Source organism: Perognathus longimembris, chromosome 19 (assembly GCF_023159225.1).
Source record: "Perognathus longimembris pacificus isolate PPM17 chromosome 19, ASM2315922v1, whole genome shotgun sequence".
Classification (NCBI taxonomy): domain Eukaryota; kingdom Metazoa; phylum Chordata; class Mammalia; order Rodentia; family Heteromyidae; genus Perognathus; species Perognathus longimembris.
In genome coordinates, this window is record NC_063179.1 from 4,397,386 (window position 1) to 4,423,184 (window position 25,799).

General features: G+C 43.0%; 1 protein-coding gene across 2 annotated transcripts in view; it reads right to left on the reverse strand.

Annotated features, from left to right (window-relative positions):
* Sema5a (semaphorin 5A) overlaps nucleotides 1-25,799 on the reverse strand; it is a 371,169-nt gene that overhangs the window by 89,429 nt on the left and 255,941 nt on the right. For both annotated transcript variants that reach the window (XM_048368447.1, XM_048368446.1), the window contains exons 7-11: nucleotides 22,445-22,543; nucleotides 20,561-20,774; nucleotides 11,558-11,843; nucleotides 6,474-6,609; nucleotides 1,025-1,229 (exon numbers count right to left, since the gene is read on the reverse strand). In XM_048368447.1, the coding sequence (XP_048224404.1) occupies nucleotides 1,025-1,229; nucleotides 6,474-6,609; nucleotides 11,558-11,843; nucleotides 20,561-20,774; nucleotides 22,445-22,543 (940 nt within the window). The remainder of the gene's footprint in view (nucleotides 1-1,024; nucleotides 1,230-6,473; nucleotides 6,610-11,557; nucleotides 11,844-20,560; nucleotides 20,775-22,444; nucleotides 22,544-25,799) is intronic.

The following is a 25,799-nucleotide window of genomic DNA, read 5'->3' on the forward strand; positions in this document are numbered from 1 at the left end:
GCTGGAGTTGAAAACTGCTCTGGATAATGTCGCCCTCATCATCCCCCACCCGAGGTATGGGTTAGGACCTCACCTTCCTCCAAACTTCCAAGGATACAGCCCTACTCCCTGAGGTATAACCCTGATCATTGATGATGAAAACTAGGGACAAAAATGCCACGAACAAAAAGGTATAATCACCATCTGCAAAATGGCATGTCGAATTGAAACTCCTTTGTACATCTTACAGGTAATAAATAAAACGGAAACATAACAAAATACTCAAAGATAATAAATTATAAAGAACACAATACATAAAAGAGTATTTCTTATAAGAAGAGAAAAGACTTATAGCAGTAAGGAAGGGAACTATGCGTTGTGAGAAAGTGGAAATTACACAAGCTGCTGAACTGTGAGTTGGGACAGAGACGCCAGGCAGGGACCCGGGTCTGCGGCCTGTGAGGACAGTGCTGTCCGCGTGATTGATTCTGCGTGCCATCTACACTGCACCGACTTTGGGAATCTGAAGAGATCTAGTTATTATGCATAAGTTAACTGACATTGCTGTCTACACTGGCTACAAATACTGTGTTATTTATACCCCAGAATATACTCTGCAAATGTTTTCGTAAAGCAGGAATCTGTCCACAGGAATAGTGTGCGGTGAGCCTGGCTTTTCCACTAATCAGAAATCACCATGACAATTCCAGTAAAATACTTCACCCAGCAGCGTAGTATAGCAACGCTTTCCATTGTCTTGGACTATCTAAATTAAGGTGGTGCCAAGAAGACACTTCCTATGAGTAGTTGAAAAGCAGCAGTTAAAGCAGGATGCATTCTGTCTCAGGTACAAATGATGACTAATACAGTCCAAGGAGAGAATGGAATTAGGATTTTCAAGACGATGCACAAAGGAAGACAAGGGGAAGCAAGCATCATGGGTGCTGCTGACCGTGAGACAAGACAGACTCACAACCGAGATTACAACGGCATGATTGGAATTAACAACATCAAATGAGAAGATGGAGGAAAGAGTCGCCCCTACCTGTGGCCAGGTAGATGATGTGGACCAGAGTGTCTCTGCCCTGAACCACGTCGACCGCCACGTGGGAGAAGCGGCTGTTGTCCTCCATGAAGGCAGGCACGGGAGTCACGGGCTGTACCACCTCGTGCATCAGAAGGAATTTCTGAGCATCCTGTAGGTTTCTTTCTGTCAAGTTCACATACAGGCCCTGGTCCATGGTGCCACACTGCAAAGAAAGACAGGCTGTGTTACTAGCTAATGTGGCCGCCCAAGCTGGAGGGTGATTGCAAAGTGAGTTAAGTTGGATGCGTGATGGGTTGACGCGCTCTACCTCCCTGTCTCTCAGGTCCTCCTACCATACAGGTGAACACATCACATGTGAGGACACTCAAGTCCCTTATAAAGAGATGATTGGGGTTACAATGTAGAGTGGAAGTTGTTACTGACTTACTCTTCATTTTCTGTTGGTTCCCTTGGGAGCGGTCAGGCTAAAACTACTATTATGCATTTGATAAAGCAGTATCGTGCTAGAAATGAAGCAATCGGAAACATGATAGAGATTCATCAATTGTAATATTGCAGCAGTGGGTTTGTAAGCAAACATCTATTCCATGGCAATGGAATTACTATATTTTAATCTATTTTAATATTACCTGATGTAATATCACACACTTTAGCTATACAAGCACTAGATCGCCCTGGCTCTGTACTTACATTCCCTGTTAGAAGACGTAAAAAGTGTGGTTAAATCTAGGAAACCATGCCTAAGCCTGAAATGAGAAAAGATAAGGCAAAGTAATGAAGAGTGAGAAGAGAGTGGAAAGGAAGAAAGAAGAAGGATGAAGTAAGGAGCACAATTTTCAGGGAGAGAAAGCATCATGAAGGGGAACCTGGGACCAAGAGGGAGAAATCAGGCCTGCAAATTGCTGAGAATTAAACTCAGGGCTGTGCAGGAAGAGGTCAGCAGGTGTTATGTATGACAGTTTTTGGCAAAGCCGAGGTACAAAGAAGGTAAGAGAGAAAGGACAGTGTTCTGGAGGCCAGCACGGAATCAGACAATTACCACCTGTCCTTCTCATTTTTTTAATATATAGATTTTAAATCCTGCTATATATAAGCTACTGATCCTCAACAGAAGTTCAGATAAGTAGGAGGGCATCCTTCATGACACCACCATTTATAACATGTCATTTTTTAATGCTTGGTTTTGCAATAGGTTAGAGGTACAAGAATGCATTATTTTTTAACACAAAGGAAACTATTATTGAAATGATAGGATATTACTATATCACACACAGAATAACCGGATGTCTAAGATAAATTTCACTGCAAACAATAAGAAAGGGATTTAAGAAGTGATACAATGTGAATTACCAATAATATGCATATCAAGATAGATAAATATCTAGGAAAACTTGTAACAACTAAGACAGATATGTGGATAATGTCACAAAATTTTAAAATGCCAGAAGACAAGAGTTCTAAACCATGCTTGTAAGTGTATATTAAAATAACAATTATTTCAAACTGTGCACTTAGAAATAATTAAAAGTTGGATAAGAAATGTAAGCCCTGCCTTTTATATGAAACTGTAACCCCTCTGTATATCACTTTTACAATAAATAAATAAATTTTTAAAAAGAAAAAAAAGTTAACTAAAATGGACATAGCATTTAGATGAACAAATGCACATTATCATACTTTTCCTGGAAAACAAGTATTTAGAATATACCATTCTCTATTAAAATATCAATACGTTTTTTACCGGCACTTCTTACAGAAATTTATCCTAAGAGAGTAACTATAGAATATGTCAAAAGATGACATAGAAAAATTTTACTCTAATTGAGTTTTCATAGTAACAAAATGACAAGTCTGGCTGGGATTTGGCTTAGTGGTAGAGCGCTTGCCTAGCATGCATGAAGCCCTGGGTTCGATTCCTCAGTACCACATAAACAGAGAAAACTAGAAGCAGTGCTGTGGCTCAAAGTGGTAGGGTGCTAGCCTTGAGCACGGACAGGCTCAGGGACAGAGCTCAGGCCCTGAGTTCAAGCCCCAGGACTGACAAAATAAAAAAATAAAATAAAATGACAAGTCCACAACACCATACATGTCTAAGAACAAAGAACTACTGCTAAGTATATGTATGTAATTTCTAATGAGAGTGTACAATGAAACTTGCTTTTGGTTAAAAAAAGAAAAGCCTAGCCTTCGTCCTCATGCGACAGAGCCACGAGGTTGTCATGCCAACACCTTTGCAAAGAAGGTCATTATTTTATCAGTGGTGTGTATGTATGCGCGTAGATGTATGTGTGTCTATGTGTATGTGTGCATGGCGTGTGTATGTATGCGTGTGTGTGTATGTGTGTGTGTATGTGTGTGTGTGTGTGTGTGTGTGTGTGTGTGTAGGTGGTGGAGCTCGGGACCTGCCTTCTGTCCTTTAGCTTTTTGCTCAAGGCTGGTGTTCTGCTACGTGAGCCGCGGTTCTAGGTCTGACGTTTTGGTGGCTAATTGGAGGGGAGAGCGTCACGGGCTTTCCTGCCCCGGGGAGCTGTGCGCTGCGATCCTCGGCTCTTCGGGCTCATCCTGGTTCAGCACCGGGCACCGGGCGGCCACACCCATGATAACGCAGCCTCGCCTGACACCACGGTTTCCATGGCACCTGCTTCAATTTCCTTGTTCCCTCAATCTCTCTGCCAACATGCACTGCATATGAAAGCCTCCTGTAGCTATAAATATATTTATAGATACTCCTATGGCTATAGGTACATTTATAGGCACTCTTATGGATATAGACACATTTACAGATACCCTTATGACTCTAGATGCATTTATAGATACTCTTACGGATATACATACATTTCTGCATTTCTCAGCCGGGGCAGCCTTTTTATTTTCAGTTTTCCTGTCTTAGATGATTCATCCCTGCTTGGCAGCAATCAAAACTGTGCAGTGGATTCTGCAGCCTGCCTCCCCCTTGCTGTGCTGCTGGGTCTGGACCATGTCTATTTTTAGTGGCTGGTGATGTTCGTGACTGTATGACTTGGGATCCAAACCCCTGGTCACACAGACATTTAAACGGCACCCAGGAAACATTCTAGGTCCCAAGTTGCACATGAAGCAAGTAGCTTTCTGTCCTTTTTTGCACTGCTTTCAATTGAGATTTGTGTACTTTTACACTACATAAATGTTACATGAAATTCCAAATGTCAATAGAAAAATCCAGACTACAAAGATGCCTAAGCCCTTCTCACTGTGGGTCATTGCAAAACCAAGACTTTTATATATTTGTGATGGGGAGATCCTTAATGCAAAGTAAATTCCCACCCTGTGCTGTTCGTGAATGAGGCCATGGAGGTCAGTCAACATACCCAAGAGGAAAAGATGTGTTTAGACCAGGAATTACACAGAGAATCACCATAATGTGTACGTTTAATTCTCTCTAAAAATCCATCAAAGGCAGACTAGCTCATCTAAAGAAGTTTCCTGCCTGAAGTACATGTCCACATACCACCTTTCTGCATATCTTGTTTCTAATGCAGCACAAACTTGCTTCCTCCAATATATGCCCCAACCAACACCTCCCCCACAAATAAAAACCAAACCCAAACACGTCCTTCAGTGTGACGCTGGCAGCCCCAGAAAAGGAAAATGTGCTAGAGCTACAATTACATCTAGACGAATGAGCTAAGAGTGATGTGATCCTCTGCCTGGAAGGGGGAAAGATCAGAGTGCATTAAGCCACTGCACTCCTTGTAAACTCCTGCACTAGAACAGAATAATGAATTGAAATAAATACAAGAAACGTCACTAATAGTTGAACCTTCATAATCTTACAAGGGACTTTCTGAAAAGGAATGTTATATTTATTGTCTAATTAAGACAAAGTATACATTTACCCACCATTTGGTGTTCAAGAAGCACCAAATAGAGGATTCCCAAGGGTCAAATACATTATGTCAAACACAATATTGTGCACTGGCATTATACTGACATTGATATGCATTTGCATCATTTCTTCCCCCATTTTATTGGCGAAAATATGAATGAGAACTGGGTCAATATTTTGCCAACTAAAGTAGCAAATAATATGTAAACCAAGTTATTTCAATCCCATACTCTTTCAAAAAGATTTAAAATAAGCCAAAGAAAAACTCAAATCTAATTTTTTTTAAATTGAGTCTTTTGATGTGTATAATTTTAGGAAGTCATCGTTTTTGTGCTTTGCAACGAGGACTCAAAGAGAATTTGTTCTCCTGCTGGATAATGATATTTACTAACAGTCATTGTGTTGGATTGGTGGGGATTTTGCCTCTAAGGGTAGAAGTAGGGGTCTCAACTTATCTGTCCTGAAGTTTAATGGGCTTCTCTTTATGGGGTACAATCTTACCCATAATGCAGTGCTGTCAGTTTGTTGTTGATTCATACCTGAAGCAGCTAGCATAGCCATTAGTAACTCAAGGGCTCTGAAAATTATGCCCATTGCAATAGTAAATGTGTTGGCAGTAAAGAGGCCCATCAGGGAAGGAGACTGCTTTTATAGATTCAAATTTTGTGTCCCACCTAAACGCTGTATTTACAGATAGGTCTTCAGGAAGTAATTGGTGTTAAACGTGGTCATAAAGTGGGTGCTCTGGTTCCTTGGAACTGGTGACTTTATATAAGCGGAAGAGAGAGATGTTTTATTTTTCCGCCATGGGAGGACCACAGTGACCAGATGGTCGTTACAAACCAGGAAGCTGGCTCACAGCAGATAATGAACACATTTAAACGACCTTACACATATTGCCTCCAGAACTGTGAGAAAATTCTCAACTGTTTCTTTAAGCCACCCAGGACTTGCCCAAGAAGACTTATACACCTGCTGACTCACCAAGTGTAAGTCAGAGTTATCTTTGGGTCCCAGCTTCTTCTGAACGCTGAGAGACTGTGATGTACAGAGTCCCTTGTAGCTGAAACACTGGAGTTTGGTGATTGAAGGGTGGACGGGCCTCAGCTCTGCTATTCTCCATCTGCTACCATCACATTCTGCCCTCGCTGCAGGAAGCCTTGCCATATCTCCCAATTAGAACTCTAATTCTGTTTGTGCATCTCCACTGCGCTGTGCCCTTGGCCCTATTCTTTGGAAAATCATTCATTAGGGTTCAGCAATCCTGGGAACATAGAACCTGTCACCATTAGTAGTCAGTGAAGCCCAGATTCCTAGCCCCCTCAGAAGGCTGGCCTTTTTCAGTTCACTATCAGGCGTCACCACTCAACAAAAGGCCCTTTTTGGTCCAGGCGCCATGGTTGACAAAAGGACTGGTCTATTTTCATTGGCCAAGTGTATTGATTGTAGGGCTGTGCTCTGGGGTCCAGGAAAACTGCAGCTGCCCCCAGTGTGCCCCAAGGTTTAATGATCTCAACCTCCAAAGAAAGCTCAGCCTCCTGCACTGGGGCTTCCCAGAGTACCCCGCGGCCTTCAGCTTACCTGGAAGTTGGGGTTGGGGTTGGGATAAGGCAGCCAGGCCGAGCGCGAGTTCTCTTGGTACTTGAAGGGCCCATTGAAGGCCTGAGAGATGGCACTCAGGTTGAAGACACACACAGCCGAAGCAGCAATGCTGTTCCTGGAGGAGAGGAAGAGAAAGAAGAGGTGGATCAGAGAGCCCAAAGAAAGAGGCCTCGTCAGAGACCCCAGTGGGGACCACCACTGTCCTGCCATGAGCCGATGCGGAAGCAGCTTCTAGATGCTTCACACCTACAGCCCCTTAAACAGCATGAGAAATAGCCAGAGCAGTTGCCCCGGGCTTTCTTGTGATTGCTTTGTGAAGAAGAAAACATTTTGGAATTAAAACAAGGAGCGTTAACAGATGTGATACCGGTAATCTACCAGGTGGATTAACTCAGTCAGCTACAGTAGGGGCAACAAGAAGTGTTGAAGAGATGTGTGTTTCGCCTTTAAATTCTACAAGGAAGAGACTTTCTCCTCCAAGGGAAAGAGCCTCTGTATCCGTCTTACATGGATCCCAGTTGCATTTATTTATTCAGTGACTTCAGCTGGCAGTAGCCATTTTCTTTTAAATCTCCAGAGATTTGTGTTTATTTGTCATTCTTTGCAAGATAATCAGCTCAAAGGATTTTGCAAGGGATGCCTGTCAGACTGTTCATATATATCTGTAAAACAGTAAATCCAAAGAATCAAGCAGAAAACAACTTTGACATTAGCACTGACATATAAAAATTTGAAGCCTTAATTTAGAATTCAAGTGCTTCAGAAAAAGTCATAACTGGGAGGCGTTAGAAGGTCAGTGCCCTTTCACAAGAATGGAAATTGCAAGCAAATATTTTGGGTTAAATTTGCATTTTTAAGCTTAGTTGTGGCTCTCAAAGGGAAAAGAGGAAATTGAAAGGAATATGTATATAATATTCATGTTAATGTTCGGGCTAGAACTCTACTCATATCACTTGTTTTTCCTACATCAAAAATCAAATCACCAAGTCCAGAACCAATATATTTTGTCTATCTGAAAATAAGTAGCTGCAAGATACTGCATTACAGACTGTCCTCATTCCAATCCACATTATCTTCCTAAGGTAGGAAACCCTCACAGAAAGCAAAAACGAGGCAGACTCGGTGACGGCAAGACGTCTGGCCCCAGTCTGGGGACAATGTGCTCAGGCTCGTCCTGGCTGGCTCCCAAGACCAAGAGTTGGATTCCTTGTGAGAGGCAGATGAGACGAGAGAAGCTCTCCAGGCATAGCAGAGATGAGCTTCTCCCAGCACCTCAAGGACCTACATAGGCCCAGGGGCCACTACTGCAGGAGAGGAGTGAGCTCTAAACAGATTTCTTCACACTCGTATCATCGTTCAATACCCTTGGAAAAGAAGAACACAAGTACAGAGTGAGAACAGCCTTTGAACATGTAACTAGACTTCAGTAACAACAAGAAACCGACAGTGCTGGGATAAGAACAGCCAGACATAGAGTTGAGATTCTATGCAGCGCCCACTCTTGGGCTAAATACAGTGGCATGAGCAGCGGGATCGGTGAAACATCGCCCTGAGTCCTCTCCTAAGTACTTGGCAGGGACAGTCTAATTGTTTCCAAAGAGTCTACAGATGTAAGATTCTGACTTTCCAGATGAGCAAACAAACGCATACAGAGAAGTTACTGAGCCCATGCTACAGGCTCAAGGGGTGGGGGGGGGGGGTGGGGGGGTGTGCTGTGAAGCAGGATTTGAACTTGGATTCCATCAGTTCCTGAGTTCAAGCTCTTGACAATCTTGCCATGAGGCTTCTTGATGAGGGAACCTAACATTCTTCCTATCAGAACCACCTTTATCAACTCCCTACGTTCACTTGACGTCGAACGAGCCACGCTAGGCTCTGGTCTAGGCCAGAGAGGTCCGTGGATGTTCCAGTAGCCACAGATTCCTGCCCGGACCGAGTGCAACTCCTGGTGAGTGGGGCATCCCTGGAGCAGCATCCCCTCCCTGTTCCTGCCCAGCCCAAGTTTCACTTGCCCTAAGGAGACCGGGGAGGAAGGGCATGCCTGATCCACTGGTCCCCGCCCTGCCTCTGTCCCTCCTTCACTTCTAGGATGGATTTGCACGCAGGAAGTTCATATCCACCTTCCTCCTGGCTCCCCTGCACGCGGATGAAGCCACCCACAACTCGAGGCTACTTTGCCATTCCTGAATGAGTTTGCTTAAAGCCGAGATCAGGATTTGTAAGCTGCAACGAGCTCACAAATGTCTAATGAGCTACTTCCACGTGTGCCAACAAGGCCTCCAAGAGGAATCAAGTGACCACGTGCCTTTATTTAATTTGTTAACTTCTTTATTGTCCGTGGATAGGAAAAAACAAAGGTTCAAGAAATCCACTTAGTGAGCCAAGCAACAGAGGAAATGAGCATTTACTTCTACTGGAAGTTGACTTGAAGCCAGCTTAGAGAAGGTGCTCCTGTTGGTATATGTGTGTGTGTGTGTGTGTGTGTGTGAGAGAGAGAGAGAGAGAGAGAAAGAGAGAGAGAGAGAGAGCGAGTTTGTTATTAATATTTGCACTTTTTATTCTCCTTAGGAAAGATTATCAAAAATTTTCCTCAGCAACCGCTACTCTAACTTTATGATCTAGATAGCTATCTACAAATACATAAACATACACTTTGCCATATATTCTATCCATATACATCTAAAGTGGTGAGACAACATTTTGTAGATATCCAGGGGAAAAAATCTTTAAAAAAATAGCACCCATAGCAGTAGCAAATTACATCCTGTAGCCCAATCACAGCCTAAGTGGTAGAAAAAAATCACATAGGCCCAGGGATAGAATGGACCAAAAAGCTCCTTTCCCTCTATTCTTCTAGTGCTATCAAAACTTAACCAAATAAGAAACAAACTGAAACTCCAGATCACAGTGTATTGCCTCTGATTCAGAGGTATGAAATTACTGGCTTCCTTAATCTCATCTTCTTTCAGCTTAAAGCGAGTTTTATCAGGAATGTGACCATTTGTGGAGAAAATAAAAATCAAGATTGGAACATGAAAGGGAGGGGAGGTGGGAGGTATTGTGGAATTAGAGATGATGGGTCAGAAATGTCTTCCCAAGACCCAGGCAGAATAAGTGGTGAGGGGAAGGGGAGTGGTATGATTTTATCTGTCAGCAAATAAGCAATGTTTTGGGTGACTTCTGGCATAGGGTGCATTTGCAACACTGAACAGGCATCTAAGATTGTCTGCCCTTCTTTCACCACTGTCTAAATGGACTATTCACCATCTTGGAATGGTTTGGACATGGCACTTACAGAACCTTTGAAATTGGTGTTTTTGTTGTTGGTGGTTTGATTTTTTTTGCTTTGGGAATGGATAGCTAGGAAAGCCAAGCTCCCATTGTGGAGAAAATTGATGTCAACTGAGCAACTGAACATTTATCTTGTGCAGCCCACACTATTTCTTAAACAAGGTTATGGAAGAGAAAACTAACTTTAGAAACCATGAATTGATTTTTTTCTTTTTAAAAAAAAAGAAAACTCTCAAGGAGGAAAAATGACCTCTGGCGTTGAGACGGAGAGGACTGCCACTGTGCCGTGACTTCGCCTCCTCCCAGCCCCTCAGCATAGAGACTGGGGCACACATGTTCTCCACCGATGAATCTGGACACTCAATAGTAGTGGGAAGCGTTCGATGTCTAGATGGACAAGGAAGAAAGAGGAAGGGACAGCGGGACTGCAGTGCAGGCTACTGAAGCCAAAGAGGTGAAGCAGTGAACTAAATAAAAATGTGTGGGTAGCAGAACAAGCATCATAGGGTCACCTACTGTGTGGTTCACACAGGGCTACGATTTCCCAGGACCAGTACGGCAACCAGTGGTTAAGCTGGGATAATCCCACAGCCACCTAATTGATTGACATGTCCTACATATCTAGACGCAGATCCTTTACGTTGGACATAAATGATCGACTTCTGCCCACATCGTTGAGCCTCTAGGTCAGAAATCCTAAAGGTGAACCAAGTCAGAACCCCACCGTAGGGTGAGAGGCAGCATAACTAATGTCTAAAGAAGTATACCCAGAGCTTCATGTGCCTGTTGAGAGGCAGTTCTTCTCACTGAGTTGTCATAGCATCCGCTATATAGATGGGAAATTAGTGCAGGGTCAGTGAAGATTCCACTCATCTAAGAGAGGATGAGAGCTCAGGGAGATTCAGCAGCACTGCCCAGTCCAAGTTCTGCCTGTCCTGATGTTAGGACTATTATCCCAAGGGGAAAAATACACTATAATGTTTTCAGAAACACTTCCTAAGCAAAGTTGCCATTGGAGAAAATAGATGACCCAATTAGCTGTTTTTCAGAACATGGTATAAAGTACAGTTATGGGAAAATGTGAATGTGACTTTCACATAAAAGCAGAGGTTTGGGCAATCATTATATTATCTAAAGATCAGACTTGGCAGACAATGAGGCCTTTTTTGTAGACAAATGCACAACTTATTTACAGAAAAAAAAAACATATCTAATATGTGCTAGTATTTTAAGAAGTGCCCAGAACACATTCACAAGTCAGGAAGAAGCCATTTGTAACAGAACAGTTTGATGTTATGTTTACTCAAAGATGGATCAAAACTTTTTCCATAAGCTTTACCTTCCTAATGCCATTCTCACAAGGCGCATATCTTTTTCTAATATTTAATTCATATGGAAGTGTCTCTGTTTATTATTTTTTGGCTGTGGGCCCAGGAAAGTAAGAAAGAGTTCCTTCAGAGCAACTTTAAATGTTCAGAGGTCAACGAACAAAAGAATCATTCAGAATGAGGAACCGGGAGGGGAAAGGCATTGTTTCTGTTTTTGTTTTGTTTTTTTTGCCAGTCCTGGGCTTGGACTCAGGGCCTGAGCACTGTCCCTGGCTTCTTTTTGCTCAAGGCTAGAGCTCTACCACTTGAGCCACAGCGCCACTTCTGGCCATTTTGTATATATGTGGTGTTGGGGAATGGAACCCAGGGCTTCATGTATACGAGGCAAGCACTCTTGCCACTAGGCCATATTCCCAGCCCAAGGCATTATTTCTGGCCACGTACACGTTGGTGGTGAAGATGCCGTAGATGAGATCGAGCTCGGGCAGGAAGAAGGTGCTCTGCAGTTCATTGTAGTAGAAGGGCACCTCCCCGGGGCGGGAGCAGTTCAGGCGGGCCTTCATGAAGGTGGTCCAGGTGTCTTCTAGCAGGAACCGCCCCCCAATGTCGTTCTTGCAGACGCGGGCAGCTCTGGAGAACACAGTCTTCCCACAGTCATGCTCCACGGCATTTTCTCGGAAAAAGAAGTAGGTGAAGTTTCCGATATCGTAAGAAGACACGAAGTTTGGTTCTGGAAAGAACAGGAAAGAAGGAAACAGCTCATCATCTGCGTGCTACCATTGGTCAGGCTTGCCTAATATTCTTCCACAGGCCATGCTTTGGTTCCTGTATCTTCTACAAGAACAAATGGCAGGTTCTGGAGGCAGCTTAACCTTACCTGCTCTGCCCAGAAACCCAGAGCCGCAGACACCTTGTAAGTGACCAGAAACCCAACAACGTTATTCCACACCCAAGAATCCTGTGATAAATCAGCATAAAATGTAACGTGACGTTACTACCACCACAGCCAAGGTCTGCAGAGCAAATTGCAATCACACATAACTTTATTTGAAAACTCTTGCACAAATTAAAGAAACAGGCAGAAAAACAATATCTAAAAAGATGAAACATATTTATGGATTTTAGTAAGAATTTTAAATAGTTTTAGTCAGTGACAAATGAGTGAAAAACTCAGACTGTAAGGTAAGTGCCTTGAATTAGCTTGAGCACTCCCTGTCACTATGGTGACCATGTAACTATGAGAATCAAGCATTATTTTCCTGTTTCTGGGTTGTTGAGAAAATACAATGAGAAGCAGCAGAGCATTGAGACAGCTCACTGCTATGAAGTTTTTTGGTCTCATAATTGGCTTGAGTACAGAAATGAAGAAATGATAAAACTATAGCAGCACCCTTACTTAAGCATCAAACTCATTAGGGATTTGGGACACATTGATTATCAATTAAATTTTACATATAACATTTGATATGTTTTTTTCCCCCTAACTTCGTTTGTGAGTCCATTGACAACAAAGATAACCTTTAACACAGATATCTTCTAATATTTATGCTTAAAAACTCTAATAAAACTAAATTTGATGCTTACTTTTTTCTAAAGGCACTGGAGTCATGTAGCAAGTATCTTCAATTTATAGTAGAGTTAGGATAATTGTATATTCAAGTTTGATGTTCAAAAGTAATGGGAAGGTACAAAAATAGTTCTATCCATGGATACATTTTCAGAGATAATGACTTTATAAGAGCAATTCACCAGTAGACTCTCTCAGGATCATGTGACTGTTGTTCTTAGTATATGTAAGGATATCAAGTAACACACAGAACATTTGGTAAGAACTGATTTTGATTTATAAACTATCAAGCACAGTCTTAGATTGTTAATACTTTAACCTGAAATAGGTATTTCAGTGAACAAATCAATATGAACAAACAAACAAACAAATTCTTCCTGGCTGGGCAAAGTGGTACACGTTTACTCAGGAGATGAACTGTAGGCCAGCAAGGGAAAATGATAGCAAATGAATCTCAAATACAAAATACAGAGAGGACTTGAGGTATGGCTCTAGTGATCGAGCTTAGTCCATAGGAAGTCCTGGGCTCAATTTCCAGAAAAGGAAAAAAAAAAAAAAAGCCCAAAACTGAAACTATAGTAAAATGTATAATTTGTACATTAGATATATTTACTGTTCCTACTATCCTTAAGCTCCTTAAAGAGAGCTCAAAAGCATAGTGAATGACATCTGAAACTTGGGTATCCATTTCATTTAAAATGTTAGGATATTTAAAAATCTATGCTTACTTTGAATCTCTAAAGGAGAATAACATGCAGAAATAGAATCCTAAAGCAAACCCAAGGAATAAAACCAAACTATACATATGTTATAAACAAAACAACTGCTTGTATTCTAACTCTAAAGAGAAGGCTAAACCATTTCAAAAGTGCTATATCTTAATTCACATGATCAGATTATAGTTTGAACATGATACTAGAAATAAATAAAAAACCATCATCAACATCATCAACAACAGCAGCACAGTATCTGAACATAGATATGCCCAGGCTAGAGCTTTGGATATTAGCATATGTCCATAAAATACGAGGAAGTTTCCAGTGAGATTTGTAAAGTACCATTGCAAATAGTTCCTCCCGGTAGTACCCTGGGGACTAGCAGCGTGGAAGTTGAATGCTAAAGGGCTCTAGTATGTAAGGACTCTTGAGCAGGAAAGTGACACTAAGGTAAAAAGAGTTGTCAAGTATATCACAAAACACACAAAAAGGATTCTTACTGGCAAGACAAGTCTGTATCGCAATAATGGGAGGCTGGTCGTAATTCTATTGTTCTAAGCTGTCCTTGGTGCTTACTAAACTCACAAAGCCCAGAGCAGCCATCCCATTTTTCATAGCTGAGGGCACAAAATCCCTGAGGCTCAATAAAAGGAGAAATGGGGATGGCTAGGGGAGGAGATGATTCTAGACCTTCTCACCTCAGAGGGTCTTCACTTAAGCATTACAATGGGACTGAAAAAGTTCAAGAGAAAACACGCATTGCCCTATTAACACCATAAAATAAGACTGAATTTTCCAGACACTGGTCTTGGATGGGGAGAGAATCACAGCGTCTCCTTGTGAGTGGAAGGCAGATATACTCAGGCATTTGGTGAGGGTTGAACCAGGAAGAGGGGAAAATGATTGGTGAGATGACACATTCCCAGAAATGAAACAAAGAGTGAGACAGAAGGAAGAAAAAGCTCAAGGAAGAGATCAAACATTCAAGAACTTGGTAGCCAAGAGTGTTTCAGGGAAGGGTTTGGGTAACTCCAGAGCTTGGGTTTCAAATAGCCCCCATCATCTTGCCACGCCAACAACTGACCTTTAGGAATTATTTCTGACCACTGTCCACTGCTCTGAAGGTGACTGTGTCCATTTCAGATGGAAATGCGCATGCACATTTATTTTGTTTTTGTGTGAGAACACAAGAGCAATATCCCTGTTCTGTGAGCAGTCTACATTGCTCTGAAATGCAGCAGAGGTTATGCTGGGTAGGGAACTGCCTTTGGAAGCCTTCTGCTCCCCTACAGTGACCCTTTAGTATGCTGATGGCCCCTGAGGGTGGGACCTGCTGTGAAACCTCAAGTTCTATTTCTTGGAAAGTAGAATCTCTTGGAATTGAGTCTGCACTATGTCCCTTTACAACGGCAGTACAAAAGCAGGAATAACAGTTAAAGAGACAGTCCAGGCTCTCTGGTGCTTATAGATATAAACCTGGAGGAAGGGGATGTTAGATTCTCAGCAGGCAAGACAGGAAATGCTTATTGTTTTCTTTCCATTATTTAAGTTCTGTCTCTTGTTAAAATGCAATTCACTATAATCTACAATCTGTCACTCCTCAATGAACTGAACAAGCTATAAATCAGGCATTGCCTTCTTGTCTACAATGGATATGAGTATATAAAAGAAAGATCTGTGCCATCACTCATATGTTATTGGCATTTGTTGCAAACAAATGAAAAGTTTGCCGCTAACTAATTCAGAAAAAAAGCCAGGAGTGATTCTATGTCAGCTCATATACAAATATACGAATGGAGTGGCTTTTTCCCCCCTCATGTTTGAGCTCAGCTCAGTGTTCTAGAGAATATGTCAGATGAATAAGACAAATGCTACATCATGACACAGGAATTGATTTCACATCTGTACTTACATCATGATGGCAGTACTGTGGCTGACTATGTGGAAAACCAAACACAGAGTATATGAGAAAAGTTTTCCATTCTATATGACTTAATACAGTGATGTGAAGCTGCCCAAACGGTTCCTTCACAATCTGAGCACAAATCACAGGTAGGCTGGTGATAAAGAAATCGTTACCTGAGTCCATGAGAACAGATAGGAAAACATGAAGGAAATCTCATTTCCAATACTACAAAAATGGTACCATAACCAAAGTCTACAAAAACTTCCAACAGAAAAGAAATCTCTGACTTGGAAACACCACGTAGCAACTGGCTTGCCAAGAAGAAGCGGGGAAGACCGGCTCTGGCGCCGAGGTGAGGTGCAGCTCTGCTCGGTGCAGCTCTGCTCGGCCTGAGCCGGACCAGCGCACGGATAGCACTCGTCCATGCCATCGTGTGACAGAAGAGGGCCAGGAAGACCAAGTGTACAAGGCTGCAAGCACCACCGAGTGATACACAGTAAGACCACAATAAATGAGAGCTAGCATTATTCTATGATGTTCCCTTGAATAATAAGGAATGATCAGACATATGTATACTATGCTTAAAACTGACCAGAACGTAGAGCACGAACACATCTAGGCTAAGTTTATAAAACAGAGAGCCATCACACAAAATGACACAGAGCAAGGGGGAAGATTTCTGTTCCTGCATTTTGGTGCCAATCACCATAAAAACCATTTCTGCAACACTCGCCGATTGTCGACCCTCTTTCATAGTGTGCATTCATTTCCACTGTCACATCCTTGCAGGAGCCTTCAGAGCAAGTCTAATTTCATTGGGCTGTTGACTAAGACTGCTTAGATTTACTTACATATTTCTATGTGGCTTAAGAGCCAATGGTGGACTAAAGGTCTTCTGCTTCAAGTTTTAACTGAAGACAGATAACAGACAGATGGAGAGATAGATAGATAGATAGATAGATAGATAGATAGATAGATAGATAGATAGAAGACAAGTAGGTAATCAGTAGATATACATGTTTGTATGTCTATGTTGGCCTGTATGAAGCACATACATGCAGTTGAAGTCCATGTATACATGGCTCAATACCTCCACCTACTGGCTTCATGAACTTAGGTTGTTTAAATAAACCTTTTCTGTTTCCTCCATTTAAGAACAGCAACAACACGCTGCATGACACATTACTGTGAGGATCAAAGGGGATGTAGGACAGGAGCCAAGAACTTGAATGGGAATCCTGAAAACACACGTCAGTATTTATTAATAACTATCACTATATAAATTATCAAAGGCAGACTGTTCACATGTACTGTTTTGGTTGTTGTTGTTTTTTGCCTATCCTGGGGCTTGGTTGGACTCAGGACCTGGGTGCTGTCCTTGAGCTGCTTTTGCTTAAGGTTAGCACTATGCCACTTGAGCCATAGCTCTACTTCTGGCTCTTTTTGAAGTTTATTGGAGATAAGAGTTGAGTGGACATCACTGCTTGGGTTGGCTTTGAACTGGGATCCTCAGATCTCTGACCAGCACCGGGCTATATTTACCAACTCACTATCCACTTAGATATCCAAATTAGAGCCCTTCATACCATTCAGTCAATTTGAGACTGACCATGGAATACAAACTACACTATAGACTAACATTTAATACCAGGCAAGGTACACCTTGGACACTGTGACATTCCTGACCAGTTCCTGTAGGAGTAGCCTGAACACTGGGTTATCCTTGAGAGCTCGCTGGACAGAGCACACTCCTTGAATGAAACTGTGAGGAGACAAACACGACAATACTTTCTTTCCACTGTGGTGGTGCACACCTCTAACCCCCAATACACCGGATCTAAGATGGGAATATGGCCATGAGGGGATCGATTCCTATGAAACAAAACAGAATGTTATAATTGGAGAACCTACCTTAAAACACAAACTGGGCACAACGGGAGCCACTTGTAATCACAGTCGCATGGAAGACAGAAGTAGAAGGAAAAAAAAAACCACACTAAATGGGTTGGGAGCATGGCTTAAGGGGTAGAGTACTCCCCTAGGTAGCCCAAGGACCTAATTCCAACCCTCAGTACCCAGTTATTCAACTGATATGCAAAAACACAGCGGGGGAGTAGCTCCCTTGGTTGTTTATGCCTGGCAAGCTTTCAATCCCCAGTATCTCTTTATCTGTCTCTCTCACACACAAGAAAAGTAAAAGAGAACACAAAAGAAAAGGAAAAAAGAGAAGAGAGAATGGGAAGGGAGGGAGGAATGATGGGGAAGGGAGGAAGCAGAAGACATCTGCTGAGACTCCTCAGGCCCAGAGGAAGACTTGGGTGAGAAAATAGAAAGGGGAAAGAAGAGAGACTGTGGCTTAGCAAAGCACGAAGCCGAAGCTGCCCTGAAGTCCTTTCCGGCGGTGACTGCACTACCCCACTCTTCCATGGTGGAATGAGCCTCCAGCTGGAGAGATACCGGCTGGGAGGTGAGTCCACTGAGGGAGATTTGCAGGGGGCTGTGGGAGGGAATACAAGGCCAGGATGTACCTTGTACGGAGAATCAACTAGAACAACAAAGAGGGCAACCAAGATCGGAAATGCTTGACAACCAACGAGTGCTATCAAAATCCAGGGGAGATACTGGCATTAGAACTAGGGAAGGGAAAGGGAATATCAAAATCGAGAGACAAAGGATAAAAAGACAAACGACTCCAAAAGCAATACTTGCCAAACCGTTTGGTGTAAACCAACTGAACAACTCATGGGGGAAGAGGGAAGGGGGGAGGGGGAGGGGGAAATGAGGGAGGAGGTAACACACAGTACAAGAAATGTACCCAAGGCCTAACGTATGAAACCGTAACCTCTCTGTACATCACTTTGACAATAAATAAGAAAAAAAAAATCCAGGGGAGATGATGGAAAGGCCCTCACAAGCAAGACTTCACGGCCCCCAGGCCAGGGTCCCTCCCGCGGCCTTCTGGGTGAAGCTTTGCCCCTGCAAGTCTGGGGAGATGAAGGTAGGGGCATTGTTTGAGGAATGCAGGTTGGTTGGTGCCTTGTACAATTTACTGACAGGAAGGGCAGTGCTGTCGACCACATCAAACCTCAAATTAATTATATTTACCAGATAGGATATATCACAAAGTCTGTTGTAGTAATGTGAAATATTAGGGTTGGTTTGGGTTTTTTTTTTTTTTTTTTTTTTTTTTTTTTTTGGCCAGTCCTGGGCCTTGGACTCAGGGCCTGAGCACTGTCCCTGGCTTCTTCCCGCTCAAGGCTGTAGCACTCTGCCACTTGAGCCACAGCGCCGCTTCTGGCCGTTTTCTGTATATGTGGTGCTGGGGAATCGAACCTAGGGCCTCGTGTATCCGAGGCAGGCACTCTTGCCACTAGGCTATATCCCCAGCCCCTGGGTTTTTTTTTGTACAGCAAAGAAGGGCATGCCCACGGTGACCACTGAAAACTGGGCAGGGATTGCTCCTGTCCCCAGGACACCCTCCGGCTCGAAGATGAACTGAATGTCAACATGGCCCCCGCCTGAGGGCTCCCGAGGCCCAGGGAAGCCAGCAGTCTGTTCTTCTAACTCACGAGATGGCCTGAATCGGTTTTTTCAGGATGTTCTTAACGTTTCACTTTGGGAGAAAGCAGGTGTGGGTGCCCCCGACTCTGTTTTACTTTGTTGTTGTCAATTCTCATCACAAAGCCTTTGGCCAATAGTAACGGGGTAAATCCTTGTGGATTTTTAGCTGGGCACTTTGGCCAGTAGAAATCAATAGTAGGTAGAAAGAACAACGCTAAGCTCCACAGGTGAAAGGTTTAGGGCCATAAGGGGACGTCCACAGACAGTCAGCCGAAACCATTATGATAGAAATGATGCTAAAGGGAAGAATCCAGGCAGGGCCTCAACGTGGAGAAAACATTCACACTGCCCTCGGGGGGGATGGTGGAGCTGCCATTCAACACGAGAAGAACTGAATTATGAGGACAGTGGTTTTTCTGCAAATTTGGGGTGTGTGAGTGTGTGTGTGTGTGTGTGTGTGTGTGTGTGTGTGTGTTTCTAATGGCAAACTGCCATGTTCTGATGGATTATATTTACTTGGAAAAATACTTGATAAATTCACAGAAGATAGTTATGGTTACACAATAAATTAGTCAAAACTGGTAGACCTGAACTGCACAGCACTGTATAAATGTGCTGATGCACATTTATGTGCCTGGGGCATAGAGCCTGCCTGCATGTGCGTGTGTGTGTGTGTGTGTGTGTGTGTGTGTGTGTGTGCCAGTCTCTTGTATGGCTGGAACCATCCTCTTATTGCTTAATGGGCAGTTAATTGAGCTCTGATATAGAATCGAAGGACACCTCCTGAGAGTTTCTGTTTTCTGACAAGAAGCTATCGTAAACCGGGTGCCAGTGGCTTGTGGCTATAATCCTAGCTAGTCAGGAGGCTGAGATCTGAGGACTGTGGTTCAAACTCAGCCTGGGCAGGAAAGTCGATGATACTCTTATCTTCAATTAATCACCCCCAAAATGGTGGAAGTGGAACTGTGGCTCAAGCGGTGGAACACAAGCCTTGAGCAAAAGGGGGGGATGGCTCAAGCACAGTGCTCATGGTCTGAGTTATGTCACACACACACACACACACACACACACACACACACACACACGAAAGAAACTAACAAGAAGCAAGCGTGGACACAGGAAGTATGGCACTCCTCGTGCCAGGTATTGCCACATCTATAGATGACCTAAAATTATACCCATGATCCTTCTTATTGTTTCTCCAGGATATTCTATCAGATCGTAGATGGAAGAGAAACAGACGACAAGACATGGGCATTTACTAACTCTTGAGGTATTATATGAAACTCTGAAGATGACTACCCCAAACCTCTAGTCTAACAAGTACACTAATAATATTATTGATTATTTCTCAAATTATTGGGAGTTACCTATAGTCCAAGATAGCCTTTAAGACACTGTCCAAAAATGTTTGAAATGATAGTAAATAACTTAATATTGATGCATGGTCCTAACACTATCAACTCCATTATGGTGGAGTCCAATGTTGAGAATGTCATCTCTCTTCTGACGTCTAGAAAGCCATGTGAAGCTCTTCCAATCACTGGCAGCCCACAGGCTGCATTTTTCTTTATTCAGTAACACGAAGGTTCTTTTCTTTTATGCAGCCAACGTCTTTTTATATATAAGCACCAAATAACCAAATGTCACCGAGAACGTGAGATGAGACCTTGGGAAGGAAGGACTGGAAGGCTTACCATTGAGCCACTTGGAGTTGTACTGCGCAGTGCGGAGGGGAGGTAAAGCGCCCAGGCTTCGGTAGATGGCTGGATCACGGCCCGGGAAATCCATGGCTGTGGCCGCATAGAGCTCCCCACTGGCCGTGAGCAGAGCGGTGGAGTTGTGCTGGGGACTGTAGGGGCAGCGGGCCATGCCGCTGATCTGATCATGGATCTCGGTCAGGTTACTCAACTGTGGGTACAGAGAAAAGGGAAACCAATTATCTCCTGAAAAAGCCCCTTTGTCTCATGGATTTCATGTCCCACAATTCCGTGCAAAGGGTGCAAACTCTCTTGGGCTCATGAAAGATGACAAACTTCCATTCTCTGACTGCATGAAAACAGCTTGCTGTGGTTATAGATAGAAAATGTATCAGTCACTCTGTCTGCTTCAGCCCTATAGAGGAACTGGACCTTATGCTGTCCATACTCACAAAATATGAAGTGAGATTATGGTATACATGACATCCATTTAAAATGCCTAAGTGTTGCCTGTATTCCAACTCCATAAAGAATATAGATATATAAGTCATGATGAAAAACTAGGTACAATTTTATCAACATAAGTGAATCAAAAAGTTATAAATAGCTCTAAATACTGCTTTGGTGTCAAGACACATTCAGCATAATGTGTTCCGTGTAAGCCACATTTCTTATTCGCTTGTCAGTCTTCAGAAGGCTACCTAGGTACTAGAAGTCATCTTGAATGAATCCTGCTTCCTACATGTTGGTTTCAAACCAGTCACTGAAGGAGCACATTTCTTTGGGCGTCCGGGAATCCTATCACAAATCAATTTGTTTCTTGACCCCGAACTGAATAAATAGTTCAGAAGATTCAGAAAGAGACAGACATACTGCTGACTTGGCTATTGGGTATACAGCCCTTGGGAAATTGCCTTATCACTTCCTAGCTTACATTTTCCTTTTGTAAAAAAGGACCCCAAAGAGTAACAACCTCATGGGGTAGATGTTGAAGAGGAGACGCATGTCAGGCATTGAAAGACAGGCTGTGGAATCCAGGAATTTCTGTGTACATCCCTACCTTCCCCCCCCCCCCTGCCCCATTTATCATCTTCCTCTTGCTCCTCTTTCAAATCCAATAACTGAATGTTGATCTCAAACTAAGGAAGGCGAAACACACATGGTAAGTTAAGATTTTTAAGAGAAGCTGAACTGCCAGGACATTAGCATAACGGCATTCCCTCATTATATTCCCCAAGGAAGGTTAGATTAATACCCAGGATAGGAGGCAAGCATACAGGCCTGATCACTCTGTCTTCCTTCTGCAATAGATAGCTATCACATTTCCTCTGTCTATAAGAACAGATTATAGAAAAGAAGGAGGAATGCTTATAAATTGACTTCGCCTATACATATGTTTACTTTACTTCTTGGCAGATTTCTTACTTAGTTTGCCAATTTCATTTTCTCCCTTTGGATTGTGATTTTAGGCCATTTTCATACCCAACATGGTATGCCTACAATAAAGCCGACTAAGAAAATGGAATATGTTTATGATTAATGTTTAGGGTCACTGATGGAGAAAATGTTGATTGAACTAATGAGAAACATGGGTAAGCATAATTATGTAAGCTGCAATTACTTCTGATTCGTTATATCACTGATGAACTAGACTAGAAGTAAATCAACTATACGTATTATTCAGCTTTTAAAGAAGTGTCTTTAAATATCACTGGTGAACTTGACTAGAAATAAGTCAAATGTATATGAGTCGAGTCAGCTTCTGAAAAGGTTTGAGTTGCAAAGTTCCTCCTTGGTGCGTGCACAGGTGTGTAAACCCGGGGCTTCCGTGCAAGGTCTGGCTGCTCCTGGACGATCCGCCACCCAACAGTGGAGCCTTACCGAGCGGTTTGTGCAGACAGGTGTGAAGGCATTGGTCCCGCAGGTGAACAACCGCTCACCACCCACCAGCAGCACGCGGATGTAGTTCTGACATTCCTCCTGAGAAACACAAAAGTCACAGGAAGCACATTAGCAAGCCTGCGGGCGGGAGGGGTTGGGAGTGGAAAGACATTTTTTGAGCCAATAAGAAAAGTAAGCTTCTCAGATAGTGACCCAAAACAACAGCAAAGCCGTTCGTCTCAGCTTTCCTGTATCTACACGTGTGTCCAAAAGTGAACATATGTAAAGGTAAACATACACACAACAAAATCTTCCAAGGATGAGGCTTTCTTTGGAAGAATGAGTTCATCTTGACTTAGAGTACAGACTTTAAACTTACTTGGGCACACTTTAGGAAAATTAATAATAGGAACCTATTAGAAGCTGCTCATGAGACAGTGTTCTGGAATACACACCTGAACTTTCATAAAAATATTCTTATGCCTCTCAAAGCAGAAGCCCTTATGTGAAACTGTCTACAAATTGGGATGAGTTTTTCTTTGTAGGTTTCACGCAAGAGTGTGAATATCACAACAGAACCCATTATTTCATACAATTGTTATTTGATAGTTAACTATTATTTGTTATAAACAACACATTGATGGATTTTCGTTTGTGTTCTGGCACTTGGGGGCTTGAACTCAGGGTCTTGTGCTGTTGTTTTGTCTTTTTTGCTGAACGCGCGTACGCTACCATTTGAGCCACACTTTCTCTTCCAGCTCCGTGCTGCTTAAATGGAGATAAGAATTTCATGGATTTTTCTGCCAGGACGGGCTTCAGATCTCAGCCGCCTGAGCAGCAAAGATTACGGGTGCGAACCACCAGCTCCTGGCTAGCACAATTAATTTACTGCTAAAAATGATACTAAATATGTAGCAAGTCAGACTCACAAACAGCTTTAACTCTTTGATTGACAAGTGAAAATATAATAAATAAGGAAGAGTAGATAGTTCAGAACATTTGGGAGGAAACCCCTGCTGTGGTATGACAAAAGGAATGTTTCTTGCGGTAACAAATTATTCAAATGTGGCCATTGCAGTGATGTCTATGCAAAACAAACACCTTCACTGAGTTAGTCAGCACTTGCTGATTAGCTCTACTGGTCGGCACAGTGCTGGAAAGTGAAATTTAAGGGGAATAAATGAAAATACAGAGCCAAACATGGCGCGGCTGGGTGCCTTAGCAGAGCTGACACTTCAGAGCAGAGTTGAGCCTCCGCAGAAGAGGTGCTGAGAGAACACAGGTAAAACTATGGAGCCAAGGAGAGGAGTCCACCCAGGTCAGGAGGAATGGCTCTCCAGAGCACCGCACGGAGGAAAGCCATGGTGCTTTCACAATGCTCAGAAAGACACTGCAGGCTCTGGGAAGCTGGCTGGGTGCTAGAGCCAGCGCAAGTGTGCAGTTGATTCAGGATGCTAAGAAAAGGGCTCATGAAATGTATTTACTACGTAAAAATTGGGAGTTGCTGTCATGCCTGTCATTAAAAAAAAACAAACACTATTGGGAAATCAGTGTAAAAGATAATGTGGCATAGAGAGACTAGAGCGAGAGAGACAGCTAGGGAGTCACTGCGCACTTGTCTTCTGTACCTGGCCCACGGTGGCAGAGGGCGAGGGCAGAGCCAGAATCCAGCAACTTGGATGGACCTGAGGAGCGGACGTGTGTGCTGGCTTGAATGAGGAGCACGCACGCACGCACGAGGGATGGCCAGGATGTCATGCCAGGATCCCCGGCCCCCCACGTGAAGGGACACAAACCTGCCCTTCAGTGCCGTGGATACCCAGCCTGAGTGGCAAGGGAAGCCAGTCTGCCGAAGATGGCTGACACATTCGAATTTGCTTTCTAAGCATGACGAGAAATATCAAGAGTGGAGAATTATCCCAGTGTCATTGCAAACAATAATAACCACAAATTATCATTTGCCACCTAAACGAGAAAAGCAGATAGAACTAAGTCACCTAGCAGAAGAAATAAGAAATGATTTGAAACAGCAGATAGTGAATTGAGTGAGAGTCAACTTCTAGCCAAGAAAAGGAGGATTTTTTTTTCCTCTAATGTTTTTATAATGTGGAAAAGGGCAGGAGCATTTCCAAGGGGAAGAAAATAAGAAAGGATTTCAACATACTGTGTAGTTATTCTTTCCTAGGCTGAAGAGAACAGGAGCAGAAATTGTTCTCTCTCTTTTTTTTTTTTCAGAACAGATTACCACAAGGAATAAGTATGGCAGAAGCAGTTAAGCAACCATGGGCAGCGTGATCTTAGGGAAAACCATCCTGATTACAAAGGCATGATCTCAAGGCTGAGTAAAAAGTAACCCAGTCAGCGATGGAAGCCAGACAGTCAAGGTAGCAAAAGAGATGCTGACCTTAATATTCCCAAAGAACAAAATGCAAATGAGGTTATATGTTGCAGCATCCCCAACACCCAATCACAAGCCTACTGGAAGGCCAGAAAGCCAGTGTGTGTGGTGTGACCACCAGGATGGAGAGGTATGTGCCGACCAGAGTGAGGGCAAGTACAAGTGGTAGTTTGAAAAAAAAACATCAGAGTAAAGGGCAATGATAGAGGGTACAGAATTATTTCAACTGGAGCAGAGATAAGGGAATATGTTCCATCCATGGAACTACGTGAGAATACACCGTCAGTGCCCTAACCAACTTCTTATAGCTAGTTGATGGTAAGGAAGAAAAGAAAGAAGGAAGGATAGGAAGGAAGGAAGGAAGGAAGGGAGGGAGGGAGAGAGGGAGGGAGGGAGGGAGGAAGGAAGGAAGGAAGGAAGGAAGGAAGGAAGGAAGGAAGGAAGGAAGGAAGGGAAGGGTAGAAGGAGGGAGGGAGAACGGGAAGGGAAGAGAAGGAAGAAAGGAAGGAAAAATGGACGTCATGTTGGAAATCAGGACAATAAGACAAGGGAATCACCCCAGAATCTTCCTAACAGGGTGGAAGTGAATTCATGGAATCCAGAGGCACCTTTCATGAATGACACTTCATGAGGAAATAGGGTAATGGTTATTCCATGTTCTAATATAACTCCACAGGGTAGAAATAGGCTTAGTCATCATCTGTGAGGCCAGGTTAAGATGTGCGCCTCACTAGTCCTTCAAGAACCACCTGTCAATTCAGATGCTATCTGAACATCTCTTTTATCATCTAGAACTGAACTCAACCAACTGTGTCTCAGAGGCTGGCCAAGGCCTTCCTGGGCATATTTCCTTAGAAAAATCCTACTGTTTAGTTCATCAACTGCCTCATGTGATTCAAATAACACTTTGGATGTGAACTGAAAGTTCAAGCAACACAGAAAAGGGAGAAAGTGGAG